Raw genomic sequence first — 16,424 nt, forward strand, 5'->3', positions numbered from 1 at the left:
GGAAGATCTAAATACTTATGTTCCTATGAGTGTATGGTGAGTTCCCCTCCTTGTCCCTCCCCACTCCTCAGATGTTGTGAAAGGTAGGAGGGTGGTTGCTGATGATAAAGAAGCTCTCCATGGTCAACTGGACGTCCTGGAAACATCTTCACTGCCCCTAACCTTCCTCGCTGCCTCTTGCTGACCCCTCCCAATGCTCCCTACTGCCTCCAACCTGCTCTAATGACCTCAGTACCTCCCACTGCCTCCCAATATTATTTTCCTTATAGCCCCTAATGCCCTTCATTGATCCCCAAAACCTCTAACCTTCCTCACTGCCCCTCATTAACCCTCAGCACTCTCCAACCTTTTCTTACTGACCCCCAATATCCCCACTGCCCCTACAATGAGTCTGCTCCCCAGCACGTCCCACTGCTCTTTCCACTCTTCACTGATTTCTCAGCATATTATCCACCCCCAATACTTCCACTAACCCTTCAACAGCTCCCAGTGGTCCCCCACTCATACCCCTCACCCCCATGCTTCTAAAGACCACCTCTTCCCCACCCCATGCACGAAATGCCTGCTACTGTGGGGTTGGTCTCTGTCTCCCTCTGGTGACCAAGTTAGGTTCTGCATTCCCCTGTACCATCAAAGGACTCTGGGGAGGCTTTCTGCATTAGAGGGTATGGGGGGTGGGGGGTGGGGGGAGAATGGGGTGTGTGCTGCTGAATCAATGAGGATGTCAGCTTCCTTTGCCACCAGTGGGCAATTAATTGGAAGAGGACTCACAGGCTGCTAAGGAGTTTATTCGCTCACTAAGGTCTATCTGTCCAGTCTACACTATGTACAGGGACTTGAGTGTGCCATGTTGGGTTGGGGAGACCCAGGGATCCTGATCCAGATTGGTTCAGACAGTGACAGAACAACTGGGCTGAAGTATGGTGGAAAGGACACAACTTTGGGAGTGAAGAGATGGCTTCAAATCCCAACTCCAACACTGGCTGCCTGTAAGATTTAAGGCCACCTCCCTCCCCTCCTCTGGTCCTCAGTTATCTTTCCTCATAGTAGAGGAGGTATGCAGTAGTGGATACAGTTAGGAAGGCCTGAGTTTGAATTCTGCCTCAGAGATAATCTTTATGACCCTAGGCAAATCGCTTAACCTCTCTGGCCTCAGTTTCCTCATGTGTAAAATGAGATAGCTGGAATCAAAGATCTCTAAGATCCATTCTAGCTCTAAGTGTCTATGAACCTATGGTAAAATGAGGGAAGCAGGTAACCTCAATGACCTCTCTAGCCCTTTCCAAATAGGAAACCTCCGAACCCTGAAGCTGATTGCCCTCCAGGTGAGAGTGAGCATGGGAGGCTGCCTAGGGGGAAAGCACACCCAGAATAAGAAAGAGGCTGGCCAGGAATATTCACATCATCAGCGACAATAATAATATTTGGCCCTGCCTGTTACTAGAAGTCGCATCATCACCTTGTTTGTGCATGCCTTTCCTCTTTGGTTCTATGAAGAGGCCTGGATTTGATGGGTCCAAGTCTCTGCTTCTCAGTCTTGGTCCCAATGCTTCTTAAAGGAGTTTTAATCTTGCTTGGAGGTAGAACACAAGGCCTCTTCCATTTGTAAGCCATTTTCAAGAATAACTATGTTATTTGTGCCGCTAGGTTGCACAGTAAGACCTGAGTTCAAATTCAGCCTCAGACGCTTATTAGCTGGGTGACCCTGGGCAAGCCATTTAACTGTGTTTGCCTCAGCTTCCTTATTGGTAAAATGAACTGGAGAAGAAAATTGCAAAAAACTCCAGTATTATTGCCAAGGAAAACCCCAAATGGGATCACAAAGAGTCTGGCACAACCAACAAACGATTTTGTCAGGATGTAGGACTCAGGACCCCTCCCTCCCTAAAATAAATTCCTCCTCCTGCAGTTTACCCTGATGGTGGGCGGCTGTGAACTTAGCTAGACTGGTCCTTGGACAACAGACATGAACTCCATCACTGAGCCCAAACTTGAAGCCCTTTCAGCTTGGTAACATGTGCCTGAGCTAATAGTGAGAAAGATTTTTAGGACAGAGGGTGTCCTATCACAGAATCAGAGATTTCAAGGGGGAAGGTGCTTAGAAGTCATCTTGTCCAACTCCCTCCTTTTATAGATGAGCAAACAGAGGGACAGAAAGGTTAGTGAGCCTAGGTTACACAGTAAATGGTAGAGCTGAGATTCAAACACAGTAAGGTTCGGACAGTATAGCCCTCCTTTGGTATAGGAAGAGAAAGAATCCCATAGAGATGAAATGACTTGCTCAAGGCCACACAGCTAATTGTGTGCCAGGCCCTGTGCTAAACATTTGTCAAGCGTTGTCTCCTTTGAGACTCACCACAGCCCTGGGAGGCAGATGCCATTGTTAAGTCCATTTTACAGTTTAAAAAACTGAGGCAAATAGAGGCCGAATGACTTGTCCAGGGTGATACAGCTAGCGAATGTCTGAGGCTGGATTTGTTCCTGACTCTGGACTCAGAGTTCCATCCACTGCACCACTTTGCTACCTCTAGGCACACGTTCTTTCTGTAACACTTTTAGGTTAAAGTTTACTACTGCTCCGAGAAGTAGGTAGTACAATCATTATTTTGCCTTTTTTTTTTAGGTGAGGAAAGTAAGATTCTGGGACATTAAAAAGCAGGGAGAAGAGGGAATTTTATTACAACTTTCAGATATTGTATTATGCCTTTCAAATTGGCAAAGATGACAAAAGATGAAAATGGTAAATGTTGGAGGGGCTATGGGAAGATAAGCTCACTAATACATTGTTAGTGGAGTTGCAAATTAGTACAACCATTCAGGAAAACAATTTGGATCTATTTTCAAAAAAGTAACAAAATTGTTCATACCCTTTGACCCAGAGATACTACCCCAGGAGGGCAGCTAGGTGGTGCAGTGGATAGAGCACCAGTGCAGGAGTCAGGAGGACCTGAGTTCAAATCTCACCTCAGACGCTTGACACTCACTAGTTGTGTGACCTTGGGAAAGTCACTTAACCCAATTGCCTCATCCTGGGTCATCTCCAGTCATCCTGATGAATATCTGGTCACTGGATTCAGATGGCTGTGGAGGAGATGTGAGGCTGTTGGCCTGCACAGCCCTCCTTCACTCAAAACAAAGTCAAGTGCAAGTCATGTCATCATTTCTCTGATGGCATGGTCTTCTTCAGTAATAAAAAACGAACACACACAGACACACACACACTACTCCAGGACATATACATTAAGGGGGTAAAAACCAAAGGGTGAAAGGTCCCATAAATACATAACTGCTTTTCAGCAGCATCTTTTGTAATAACAAAGAACTTGAAAGAAAGAGGGAGCTCCTAGGGCCCAGCCTGGGGAGTCAGGTTGTCTGGGGCGCACAAGGGCTGAGGGGACTTGTCCAGGTTCCCAAGAAAAGAATTCTCCTTTGCCAAGGCTGAGACTGAGCTCTCTGTGTGCTTGTGTGCCCGCAGGCTGGGCCATGGGGAAAGGAAGCAGCAAGCTGGCTCCGGAGGTGCTGGAGGACCTTGTGCAGAGCACAGAGTTCAGTGAGCAGGAACTGAAGCAGTGGTACAAAGGCTTCCTGAAGGACTGTCCCAGCGGCATCCTCAACCTGGAGGAGTTTCAGCAGCTCTATGTCAAAGTAAACCTCCCTTCTCCTCCCCTTCCACCTTCTCCTGCCTGGGCTCTTGGGAAGAGGGATGGAGGATGGATGTAGAGGGAGGTCAGGTCCAAGGTCAGCTGAGAGAGGGTCCTCACCCAAGGGTGGGGAGTTTGCTACAGGGGCCTTCGCTGTACTGAGAGATGTGTGGATCCTACCTGGAGGCCCTCTCCATTCTCCCCCTTCTCTTCTGAGCCAAGAGCTCACCTGATCCCCAACAGGCCCACCTTTCCCTGCCCTGGAAGTGTAGGTGGACTTGGGCTTACTTCCACCATGCTCTAGGAGGCTAGGGTGGGGGGCAATGGACTGGGGGAACTCTAGGGACAAGCCTGGTGGCACCTAGGCCTACAGTTTCAGCTCCCACCAGGACCCTGGGTTTCAATTTTTTTAAAATTTGTTTTATATTTGTTCAGTTAACAAAATCTATTTTCTCTCCCTGCGCCTAATGAAAAAAACAAAAACAAATCCTTTGTAACCAATAGGCGTAGGCAAGCACATAGGCAAACAAGACAGATTCCTTTATTGGTCATGTACAAAGCTATGTGTCTCGTTCTGCTCCCTAAGTTGATCATCAGTCTGTTGGGAGGGGGGTAGCTTTCTTCTTGGTCTCTTGGAACCCTGGCTGGGCATTGCATTGACCAGAATTCTTAAATCTTTCAAAGTTGTTTATCTTTACAATGTTATTGTTACAATATGAATTGTCCTCATGGTTCTGCTTACTTTTCTATGCATTGGTCCATACAAATCTGCCTTGGGCTTCACTCTCCTCTCCCCCAGGGCACTTTGCCTCAGTTGTCTGCGCTGTCTCTTGTTCCCTGTCTGATCTTTGCTTCTCTCTTGTGGTGTGTGCCTCCTTGTCTCCTTGATTCCCTTTCCCCCCAACTCCTTCTCTTCCTCTCCTCCATCCAGTTTTTCCCATATGGTGATGCCTCTAAGTTTGCCCAGCATGCCTTCCGCACCTTTGACAAGAACGGGGATGGGACCATAGACTTCCGGGAGTTCATATGTGCCCTGTCGGTCACCTCTCGAGGAAGCTTTGAGCAGAAACTTAACTGGGCCTTCGAGATGTATGACTTGGATGGTGATGGCCGCATCACCCGCCTGGAGATGCTGGAGATCATTGAGGTGCTGGTGGGGAGTCAGCAGGGCTGGGGCATTGGGAGGGCTGGGGGTCAGAGCAGGGGAGAAAGAGGGAAACAAAGGAGGGCAAAAAGAAGTCGGGTTTGGAGGACAGAGAGTGGGCTGCATGACTGGGGTGGTTGGATTTGGAAAGGTCAGGGGTCAGAGTAGCAAGTTCAGAAGTCAGTTTTGTTTTAGATCAGAGGTCAGAGTAGTCAATCAAGTTAGAGTGTGAAGGCACCGGTGACCATCTAGTCCAGCCCAGACATGAACAAGGAATTCCCTTGGAGCCCTCTAGTGACAGGGAGCTCATTCTTTCTGGGGGAGTCCATTCTGATTTTGCACAACCCTATTATGAGGAACTTTTCCCTTTCATCAAGCCTGAATTTGTGTCTTTTCAACTCAGCTACAGCTACAGGTTCTGCCCGCTAAGGCAAGAACAAGGCTGATCCCTTTCCCACAGGAAAAGTGCTTGAAGGTGATAGATATCACTGCCCGAATCTTCCCCCACCAGGTTAAACGGAGCGCAGTTCCTTCAGTTCCTTCGGCCAGTCTTTAGGCAACATGACTCTGAAGCCCCTGGTCAGGGGTCAGATATCAGAGTGGAGTAGTGAAGTTTGGGAATTGGTGGTCAGGGTGAGTGGTGAGGTCTGAGGTCAAGGTTCAGAAGTCAGAGTGGGACAGTGAGAAGGCTTGGTCTAGGCCAGTAGGGCCTGAGGGGCTGATCCCAACCCCCCCTCCTTTTCCTACCTCTCCACCTAGGCTATCTACAAGATGGTAGGAACGGTCATCATGATGAGGATGAACCAGGATGGGCTGACCCCTCAGCAGCGCGTAGACAAGATCTTTACCAAGATGGATCAGGACAAAGATGACCAGATCACCCTGGAGGAGTTCAAGGAGGCCGCCAAGAGTGACCCATCCATTGTGCTCCTGCTGCAGTGTGACATGCAGAAGTAGGAGGGCCTAACCCCCTCTGTCCAGGGCATCCCTGTGCCCTTCCACAGGACCTCCTAGGGTCCTAACCCCTTTGTCCAGGGCATCCTTGTGCCCTTCCTCAGGACCTCCTAGGGTCCTACCCCCTCTGTCCAGGGCATCCCTGTGCCCTGCCCTGGCCTCCAAGATCCTAACCCCTTCTGTTCAGGGCGTCTCTATGTTCTAGCCTCCTCTACCCAGGACCTCCCCTCCCCTATCTCCAGGCATTCCTGGGTCCTAGCCCCCTCTACCCTGGCATCTTTTTGTCCTATCCTCTCCTCCCCTACCCCTCCTCAGAGCCACCCAGTTTCCAACCGTCCTCTGCCCTGGACCTCCTTCTCCCCATAGTCTTCTGATGTTCTACACTTTTCTGCCCCAGGTTTCTCCCATCTTGAGGCCTCTCCAACTTCCCCTCCTTGGGGCCTCAGCCCACCTCTGCCTTCCCTCTCCCCAGGCTTTTCTAGTGTTCCATCCCTCTTTGCCCCAGGTATCCCTCAAGCCCTAGGCCTTGGTTGTGGCTCACCCCCCCTTTCCATGGGCCCCCCTCATCCCAGGGTCTTCCAGGGGCCCAGCTCTCTTAGTCCTGGGCCCCCTCCCTGTGTGACCCCTTTCCCCAACCCTACAGTTTTGCCCCTGGTTCCCCCTTCTCTTCTTTTGAACTTGCTGGCAGAGCTTAGGGGCAGGCCTTGAGGAGGGGGGTATTCCTAGCCCCAGATCCATCACATCCTGACTTAATACTCTATTCCTGGGTCCCTGGCCAGTTTTTTTCCCAAGGCAATGTCCTTGTTCCTGGGTCTCCTAAGCCCAGTAGGGGAAGTCCTCCAGGAAGCACTTTGGTATAATATAAAGAGCCCTATATTAAGAGTTAGAGGAACCAGGTTTGAGACCTGGCTTTGCTCCTTCCTGGTTACATGACCATAGGCATAAGTCACTTTGTAACTCTGAGCCTCAGTTTCCCCATCTGTAAAATGAGGGGGTTGGACTAGATGATCACTAAGGGACTTTCAGCTCTAAATCTTACCAGCCTATGAATCTCCTTTAGTGCTTCCTTCCCCTCCTCACCTGAGAAAGAAGAGATGCCCTCCCCCTGCCCAGTCCATGGGGCCCTCCCAAATCCTATCCCAAGAGGACCCACTTACTCCTCCCAGCCCACTGGAGGTGGGAGCAGATAAAGGCAACGACTGGGACTATCCTGAGCATCCCTTCCTCTTCCCAAGGCTAGGCCTTCATTGGGCTGGGTCTGACCCTCTAAAGGGAGTGAATTCTACTCTGGTGAATTCTGGAAGAGCAGCAGAGACAGGTCCCTGGTGTGCCCCATCTTTTTTGTAACATTTTAATGTTCTTGGTAGGTATGCTGAGCAGCAAATGACTCTGAAAGCTCAGTTTCCCAGATGGAGGTGACATCCCTGATCTTCCATTTACTCCTGAAAGACAGAGTCTTTGGGCCTAGACCCCTTAACGGGGTCTTCTCTGGCTCTAAGCCTACGGGGTGAATTATTTGTTTAAAGGAAGAAGTGAGGGGAGGGACAGGGCCTTGTGGGGTTATGGTAGGGATGACCCAGTCACAGCTGAATCACAGGCAGGGGAGTTGTCCTATTCAGGTCCTTTGGTGGCCAAGAAAGTCACACACAGTGGTATCTGGAAATGTAGAGATCAAGTTGGAGGTAGGAAATCATGGAAAACACTTCCCCCCTGCCTCTCTTTGAGGAAAAAAGTGAGAATTTGGGGGAAAGCTGAAATAGATTTACGCCTCCTTTTTCTCACTCAAAGCTACTTTGTTCTTTTAAGTGCAAGTGTCTTGTGTAACACTTGCTTAACTCTCCAAATCTGGTTGCCAGATGAAGTTAAAGAGCTGAGGCTGAGCAGAAGCGCCCCCTCCCCCCCAGATTCATACGCTGGTCAGGGGGCATTTTTGTTACAAGCCAAGGGAGCCTGAGCTGCTGCTGCTGGACAAGAGGAGGCCTGATCTGGATGCCTTGGCTTCTTGGAGGCTCATGGGAATCTCATTCAATTCAGCAAAGATGCAAGGAGAGAAACACAAAAAAGCAGAATAGTCCCTGCCTTAAGTAGCTTTCATTCTATTGGGGGCCTACTATGCTGGACTTGAGAAGGTGCTAGAAACAAGAAATAATGCCGGGTCATTTCATGAGGGAGAGAAACAAGCAATGGATTTATACTGAGGGAAAGATGGAAGGAGAGAGAGAGAAGTGAAAGAAAGAGAGGAGAGAAAAAGAAAAGAGAAAAGGAGAGGAGAGAGAAAGAGAAGGAGAGAGAGACAGGAGAAAGGAGAGAGAGAAAGAGAGGTGAGAGAGGAGAAAGAATGAGAAGAAAGTAAAGAAAAAAGAGGAGAAAAGAGAAAAGGAGAGGAGAGAAATAGAAGAGAAAGTAGAGGGGGGAGGGATGGAGAAGAGAGAGAAAAGTAAAAGAAAGAAAAAAGAGAGGAGAGAAAAAGAAATGAAAGGAGAAAGAAAGAAGAGAGGGAAACAAGAGAAAGGAGAGAAAGAAGAGAGAAAGGAGAAAGTAAGAAAAGAGAGAAGAGAAAAAGAGAAGAGAGAGGAAGAGAAAAGAGAGAAGAGAGATAAAAGAGAGAGTAGAGGGGAGGGGGAAAGGGGAGAGAGAAAGACAGGAGAGGAGGAGGAGAAGGAGGGGAAGGTACAGAAGGAAAAGATGAGTGGGAAGGAGACAGAGATAGAGAGAGGGAGGGACAGAAAGTGAGAGAGAGAAGGAAAAAGAGAAGGAGGAAGTGAAGAAGGAGGAGACAGGGAGGAGCAGGAGGAGAGAAAGACAGACATAGAGAGAGACAGAGAAGTGAAAGAAAGAAATAGAGGAGAGAAAAAAAGAGAGAAGGAGAAGAGAGGGAGACAGGAAGAAGGAGAGAGGAGAAAAAGAGGAAAGTAGAGAAAAAGAGGAGAGAGGGAGAGAGGAGAAAAGAGAGAAGGAAAGGAGAGAAATAAAAGAGAAAGTAGAGGAGGGGAGGAGGAAGGGGAGAGATGGGGAAAAAAGAGAAAAGTGAAAGAAAGAGAAACAGAGGAGAGAAAAAGAAAGGAAAGAGAAAAAGGAGAGGAGAGAAAAGAAAGGAGAAAGAGAAGAGAAGGAGATGAGAAAGAGAAGACAGAAAGGAGAAAGAGGAGAGGAGAGAAAAAGGGAAAAAGAGAGGAAGAAAGGAGACAGAGAAAAAGTAGAGGATGAGAAGGGGAAGGGAGGAGAGGGAGGGAGAGAGAGAAAGAGAGTGTGTGAGAAAGAGAGAGAGGAAGGAAGGAAGGAAGGATGGAAGGAAGGAAGGATGGATGGATGGATGGAAGGAAGGAAGGGAAGGGAAGGCAAAGAGAGAGAGAAGTAGGAGAGAGAGTGAAACAGACAGGGACAACAAAATTTTGAGAACTTGAAGAAATTGTCCCAGTTCTAACCAGATGAAGAAATTGGTTGTTTTTAGAAGAAAAAGGTTGTTTCTGGAGGACCCAGCAAATATAAACAGTCTTCACTTGCAGAAGGGAGAATTGAACCGCCCCCACCCCAGGAAAAAAACAAACACTCTTTGCTCCCTGGAATTTTTTTTCTAATCCATCTGCATTTTGAGCTGCCGTTATAAGTTGTTTCTGCTTCCTTAGGGTCTCTTTTTCATTTGGATTTCTCACTTGGATTTTGGTTCCCTGAAAGGTGAAGCTTTCTCCGGATGGAAATGATTTAATTCAAGAAACAATTATCAATCACCTACTACGTGTAAGCCACTGTGAGGGAACCTGAGGGGGGAAAAGGATGAAAAACAACACAGAGTCTGCCTTCAAAGGGGCTAGCGGTCTACTAGATAAACGTCTCTCTTCCCTTCCTCACATGTCTTTATTTCGTGATCTATTGCAATGTTTCCAAATTCAAACAATTCATTTTATGTGCTACAAAAGATGCAACAAGACCCTTGGGCAAGAACTAAGCATCCACACATGTTGGGCAAAGACCTTGGCCCCTGTTCTAGCATAGATGCGCATGGCAGGACCCTACCCTGCATTCCCAGACCAGACCCCTGCAATGCAGTCTAATTGGAAAGGACCCTCCTCAAAGTGCATCCTTAGCCTGATGCATATTTTAAAACTCAGTCAAAATGCAGAGGAAAGTACCTCATCCCTGATATTACTGGATCTTAGAATGCAAAAAACTTCAGAGGTAATTGAACAACCCACATCTGGGTGGGATTCCTACCCCAACAACATCTCCGGTGGAGATCTATCTACTCTACTTGAAGATATCCAGCGATAAAGAGTTTGCCACCTCTGAAGGCAGCCTGTCACTCTTTAGGATGGTTGTAATTATTAGGAAGTGTTCCCTCACATCAAGCCAAAATCTGCCTCCTGGAGTTTCTACCTAGTAGTCCTAGTTTTGCCCTCTGGGGCCAAGCTGAACACAGCCCCATCGTCACACGACAGATCTGTCTGCCTGTGGAGAATCTCAGAATCAGAAATCTTCTGCAGAACGATGTGGTAAAGTTCTTTCTGTTTCTTCACAGATTCCCTTACTTTACTTCCTCTTGTACCCAGCTACAGCAGTACGCTGACTTCCACTTTTTAAGGGTCCGTTATATCCTGACATGGATCCTTCTTCTTCCAACGAAGATCCCATCTCTCTCCCCACCTCAGTCCATGTCTTCATGAGTGGTTGTGTCCAAATAATTTATCACCTGGTGGCAAATGTCCTTGCACCTAGTTAAACTGATCTTCAGATGACATGCAGAATCCATCACGAACCCTCAACTTGAAACATTTCCTTCTTAGTAGGTCATCACTCTTCTAGCATCACTTTCAAGAACTCCAGATCCTTACCTCGGGGTAGCAGGGAGGCATTACCAGAGAATGCTACTAAAAGACACTCTAAACTGCAGAATTTAGATACATTTTGACTCTTACCTTTCTTTCTTTCCTCCCTTTTGAGGAGTTAAAGGTCCCAGGGCTAGGAGGCACCCCATCAGGCTGCCTTTCAGTCCCGAATCCACTAGACTTGCCCTTCCTTTCTGTCTTGAGTCTCCTATTTCTAATCTTGATAGAAACAAAGGGATATCACTGCCACCATCCTTACTACTCCCATTCCTCCAAGGCTTAGTCAGGAGGGCAAGACATAGACCAGGTCAATAACAGGGGAGTCCATTGGTAAAGAAGGTACTGAACCCTAAATTTCAGATCAGAGGAAGGTCCCTGCCTTTGGTACTGAACTTCCTTTCTTTGTCCTCTGTGGAGAGGGACCCTAATGATCTCAGAATAGGGATCATTTTACATAAGAATCTTCCTCTTGTATCATTGTTAGACTTTCATTCCAGTAATGTAATGACCAGTTGGTGAGATATGAGCACCTCATCTTAAATATTGCACTTGTAAAAAATAATCATAGTCCAATATTTTTCATTTTTTTCAGAAGGTGAAATCTGAAAAGTCCTCAAAAGTCAATTTCTCCTTCCTGAAACCTGTTAGTTTTTCTTTAGGGACCTTCCAGTGTGTCTCCCTAGAATAGTCTTGGGATCACTCAGAGACTGTGCCTGGAACAAGGGCCTAGGGCACCAAAGGTGGAGCTGGGAGTAGGAGGGCTTCAGAGCCAGGGACCCCTGCCTCACCCTGTTGAGTTGGAGGCTCATCTCAAGGGGTTCTGACCAGACAAGGCTGAGAGAAGCCAAGGTGCCCTCTTCTCCTTTCCCCTAGCTGGGGCAGGGATATGAACCAGAGGTTCCCAAGAGTCTCTCCTCCCTTGTCTCTTTGAGGGAGTGGTAGGGGACTGGGGTGCTCAGAGACTGAAGGGCGCCAGCTTATCCTTCCCCACTCTACCAGGTCCCCTCCCAGCCAGATGTGGACTTTCCAGCTGTGTCCATGTGGGAGTGACTGTCCTGTTAGACCATGTGCAGTGTGATATTTTTTTAACAGACAAATAATAAAAAGTGTAACAGTGCCTGTGTAACAATGCTGGGACTTCTCTCTCGGTTATACTTGGCCCAATCCTGTTATGGTCTCCCAGAAAGGAGCTGGTTAGGAGGGTGGTGTAGCAGCAAGCACCCTGACACATCCAGGATAGCCTACTAGCATAGATTCTTAGATCTGCTTTTCTAAAAGGAAAGCAACTTTTGAGGAGTCAGCAATCTTTTTTAATCACATATAACAACAGAAAATACAAGTAGAGAAATAAAGACCAACAGACAGGGCTTCTAACTGTCGGACCGTAAGTAATACATACATCACAGATCAACAGACAGATCCAACCATTACATACATGCATCATTACCAGGGACAGCAAGCACCAACATCTGGGTTTTCAAAGCTGGGGGCTCCCTAATGGCTACCCAGAGCCTCATCTGGCACTCGAACCTTCTCCCAAAGAGTAAACCCCAAAGCAAAACTTCAACCCAGAGTATATATACACTTTTCAGAGCCAGAGGGCACAACCCTCAGGACTCAATGCCTCATTAACAACTAACAAAAGGTGTGAGCCTTCCTACAAAACAAGCCTCCCCTAATCAGGCTTCCCTTAGTGGGCTCCATCTGAGGCTTATTAATGGGAAGGGAAAATCTTTAACTCTTACAGTGGGAGAGACCATGAGCTTAGAGGGATGGTGGCAGGAAATGGACAGTGTTAGGGTGTCTGGGGAACAAAGGGAGGGGGCTTTGGCAAAGTAGCAAAGGGACAGAAGGAAGGGAGAAGGCTGATTTGAGGTTACCTCACAACACTGGTCTGGTCCAATCCCTGTTCACACACCCCCAGCCTTCTCCTCAGGCTCACTCTTGAGTCAGTCCTAGAGGGTGAAATCTAATCAAATCCCCTTGCAGTGAAATATCCCGTCACATTAATTCCATCTAGATTTGTGCTAAGCCGAGTCACAATTTCTTTTTGTGCCTTTTTGTACCAGTTAACTTCTCTGTAAAAATGAGTAGGTTCTGCCTTCCCCCCTCCAAAAAAAAAGGAAAGAAAAGAAAGAATCAAAAGAGAAAAATGAGTAGGTCATTCTCAACCTGTTACAAGTACTTAGTATTTGTGCAATGAAAGGAGATAGGAGACATCAGTGTATAGTGTACAGAGCAATAAGACCCAAACATTTGAAGACTTGCTGCACTACCTTGGGCAAGTTCCTTCCCTCTTTTAGGGCTCATTTTTCCCATCTGTAAAATTATTATCTCAAGAGTGTCTTCTAGGACTGACAGTCTGGAATCCTGAGAGCCCCACAGAATCTTCTCATCTGTAAAATGGGGAATTGGGCTAGATGTCCTCTGAAACCTCTTCTACCTCCAAAGCTCCTAAGAGCATGAGTGGAGAATGCCATCTGCTCTGCTCTCCACGCCTCCTTTCTTCTCTCTCCAGCTTAGTGGCCTGACCCAACACCTATGTTCCCTGAGGCTGGAGATGGAAATGGGATGGAGTTGGCTTGTTTTCCAATTGCTTCACCAAGGACTCTCAGAGGGCAAGAGCCTCTCACGGGCAGGAAGCAATTAAGATGGGGTGGGGAGACGACTGAGGATTGAGAATAGGTGAGCTGGCAGACACCCAGCTGAGAGGCCTCTGACCTGTTGTGGGCAGAGGATTCCAACTCACCTTCCCTTCAGCACCAGGGTGGGAAAAGCCATTACTAACTGCTCTCCTACTTTGATGGATGGTTTCCTGGAGGAGAGATTGCCCTGTCTGCCATCCCTTATGACCTTAGGAAGGGAGGGTGAGAGACCCAGCTGAAACCCTGAGTGATTACAAGAGGGGGTACCCTTCTCTCTTGCCAGACTCTCAAGCTGGGCCTTGAAGGATTGTTGTGAGGAAAGTCATTGTTAAACTTCAAATCACTTTGGAACTGAGAATTCTTTGTATTTATAGAGCAAAGATTGAGATGGGAAGGTACATGCCTAATATCCTCCATATAGTAAATAGCATTAGCTCCAACAAATATACTTGGCCTGTGTGTGGCCAAGTTTCTCTGAGGAGAGAGAGGGGTATGGGAGGGGTGGTTCATCCCTCCTCCAGCAAACTCCCCTCTTCTGGGGGGAGAGAAGGGTCGCCACACCCCTGGACAATCTAGCCATAACCTTTACACCAGGAGAACGTAAGCCTCTTGGCATCAGGAAATTTCATTTTCATCTTTGTATTCATAGTACCTGGCATACACAGTGCCTAGCATGTAGTAGGCATATCGTAAGTGCTTGTTGAATGAAATTTAGAGCAGATAAAGATAGGCCCTGAAAGCTGTCCTCCTACCAGTCCTATCAGGTGAAAGTATTATTCCCCCCAGCAGCGAGGCATTCCTTCCATTCCTTCCCACCTTTTGGTCTGGGAACATTATGGGTCACTACAATTCCTGGAAGGAACTGTCCAATTCCTCACCATCCCTGCAACTTCCCAGGCCAAAACATGACTCTCTGGTCATCAGACTCCTGGAGGTGGTCTTCTCCATTAGCATGTAACCTCCTTGAGTCCAGAGGATACCTTGCTTTTTGTATTTGTAACTCCTAAGGTTTAGCACAATGTCTGACACATAGTAAGAGCTCTGTTAAACCTTTTTTCATTCATTCACTTTACGAAGGAGAAAACTGAGAAAGGAAAAAATAGCTTACTCAAGGTTACACAACTTGTAAATGTCAAATGAACACATATGTATTCAATGCTTACTGTGTGTGGGTCCTGTGCTGGGCTGTTGGTGAAATACAAGGTTCACTGGAAAGATTTATGTGAACTGATGCTGAGTGAAGTGAGCAGAACCAGGAGAACATTGTACACAGTAACAGCAACATTGGGTGGTAATCAACTTTGATAGACTTAGCTCTTCTCAGTAAAACGAGGATCTAAGGCAACTCCAAAAGGCTCATGATAGAAAATGCCATCCACATGCAGAGAAAGAACTATGGAATATGAATGCAGATTGACATATACAATTTTCTCTTTTGCTATTTTTTCTTTCTCATGGTTTTTCCTTTTGGTTCTAATTCTTTGGGTAGTGCAGTAGATAGAGCACCAGTGCAGGAGTCAGGAGGACCTGAGTTCAAATCTCACCTCAGACACTTGACACTCACTAGCTGTATGACCTTGGGCAAGTCACTTAACCCAATTGCCTCATCCTGGGTCATCTCCAGTCATCCTGATGAATATCTGGTCACTGGATTCAGATGGCTCTGGAGGAGAAGTGAGGCTGGTGACCTGCACAGCCCTCCCTCACTCAAAACAAAGTAAAGTTCAAGTCATGTCATCATTTCTCTAATGGCATGGTCCTCTTCAGTAACAAAAGACTAACACACATGCCTTAGTTTCCTCAACTGTTAAATGAGGATAATAATAATATCCACTTCCCAGAGTTGTTGTGAGGGTCAAATGAGATAACATTTGTAAAGCTCTTAGCCCAATGCCTGGCATACAGTAGGTGCTTAATAAATGCTTGTTTCCATCCTTCCTTGGTGAGCTTCAGTGTCCTCATCTGTCAAATGAAGGGGGTGAATTAAATGCTTTTTAAGGTCCTTTCCACTCTAAATCCTCTAATCCTGGGGCAGATTTCACGTGAGGTCTCCATAGACCTTGCAAGTGGCTGGACCCAGAAGGGAGGGAAGTTTGGAGGTTCCTGGCTCAGAAGAAGTCAGCAGTTCATTCTCTTTTATCAGTTACAAGGGGTCGCGCCTGGCTGAGAAGGTGGTCCAGCAGGTTGGCTTTCAGAGGCCAGAGATGTCAAGTGATCTGAAAAGTCCCATACCAGAAATAAGGACGTTGAAGCCCAGCATGGAAAGGACTTGGGAGTTACAGAGGGAGCTAGTAACAGAGCCAGGCCTAGAACGTGGGTTTATGGCTGTGCCCTCCACACCAGGCTTTAAAAAGCTACAGTCCTTTAGTGCTACTCTCCTGGGCTCAGATCCCAGGGTTCAGCTCTGTCCAGACACCCCTCTGACTGGGTCCACCCCCACCCCCAGCTGCTTCTGCCAGTTCCCCGGGACACAGGCCAGAGGCCCTTGTGTTGCCCGGCAAGGTGGGGAGAGGGCGACAGCTAAAATATATTCCTCAGCTGGCTCTCTCCTTTCCCTCTTCTTTGCAAAATCAGTTTTCCCCTTCTGAGGATTTCCCCCACCTCCCTGGAGGCTCTAGATTTAGGGTTCTGAGCCTCCAATTCCCTCTCCTTCTGCCCCTCCCTCTGCCTCCCCCTCCCCTCAGCTGTCCTCTCAGGCTGGGAAGGACGCATGTCCTTGGAAGGATAGGGTGAGAGTGTGGAAGGGGGGTCCTTCAGCTGCCCAGATTAGAACAGCTCCAGGTTCCCGAGGGGGAGAGAGGGGCAGGAGGTTAGCCTTGCAGCTTTACAGCCATATAGATTGTGTGTGCCTACAAATGTATGGAGATTATATACATGTACATGTATATAGTACATGTGTGTATCTTGCATTGCACACATATTCTTGAAAGTGCATGTACTAACACGATACATAGATGTGTCCTGTGTCTCTATGTGTGCATATGGGCACATGTTTATGTGTATATCCCTGCAATCCATGTGTGTTTCTGCATTATATATGCCCTTACCTATCTCCTACTGCAGGATGAGAGGAGGCTGGAGCCCACCAAGGAGGAGACAACCCCCCAGCCCACCCCCATCCCCGCCCCCCACCCCCTGTTGGGTGCGCAAGCGCCCGGGTCCCGCCCCCCACAAATAAAGCAGCTCCTCCCTCTCTCCCTCCCTCCTGTCACCACAG

The 16,424-nt window shown here is 47.7% G+C and overlaps 1 protein-coding gene across 1 annotated transcript; it reads left to right on the forward strand.

Annotated features, from left to right (window-relative positions):
* The first annotated feature begins 3,482 nt into the window (after positions 1-3,482).
* Positions 3,483-8,341, forward strand: HPCAL4 (hippocalcin like 4). The gene is made up of 3 exons (XM_072609942.1): positions 3,483-3,645; positions 4,573-4,788; positions 5,545-8,341. The coding sequence occupies exons 1-3, from the start codon at positions 3,484-3,486 to the stop codon at positions 5,740-5,742; spliced, it is 576 nt and encodes a 191-aa protein (XP_072466043.1). The 5' UTR covers position 3,483; the 3' UTR covers positions 5,743-8,341.
* The last annotated feature ends 8,083 nt before the right edge of the window (positions 8,342-16,424 follow it).

Source organism: Notamacropus eugenii, chromosome 5 (genome assembly GCF_028372415.1).
Source record: "Notamacropus eugenii isolate mMacEug1 chromosome 5, mMacEug1.pri_v2, whole genome shotgun sequence".
Lineage (NCBI taxonomy): Eukaryota > Metazoa > Chordata > Mammalia > Diprotodontia > Macropodidae > Notamacropus > Notamacropus eugenii.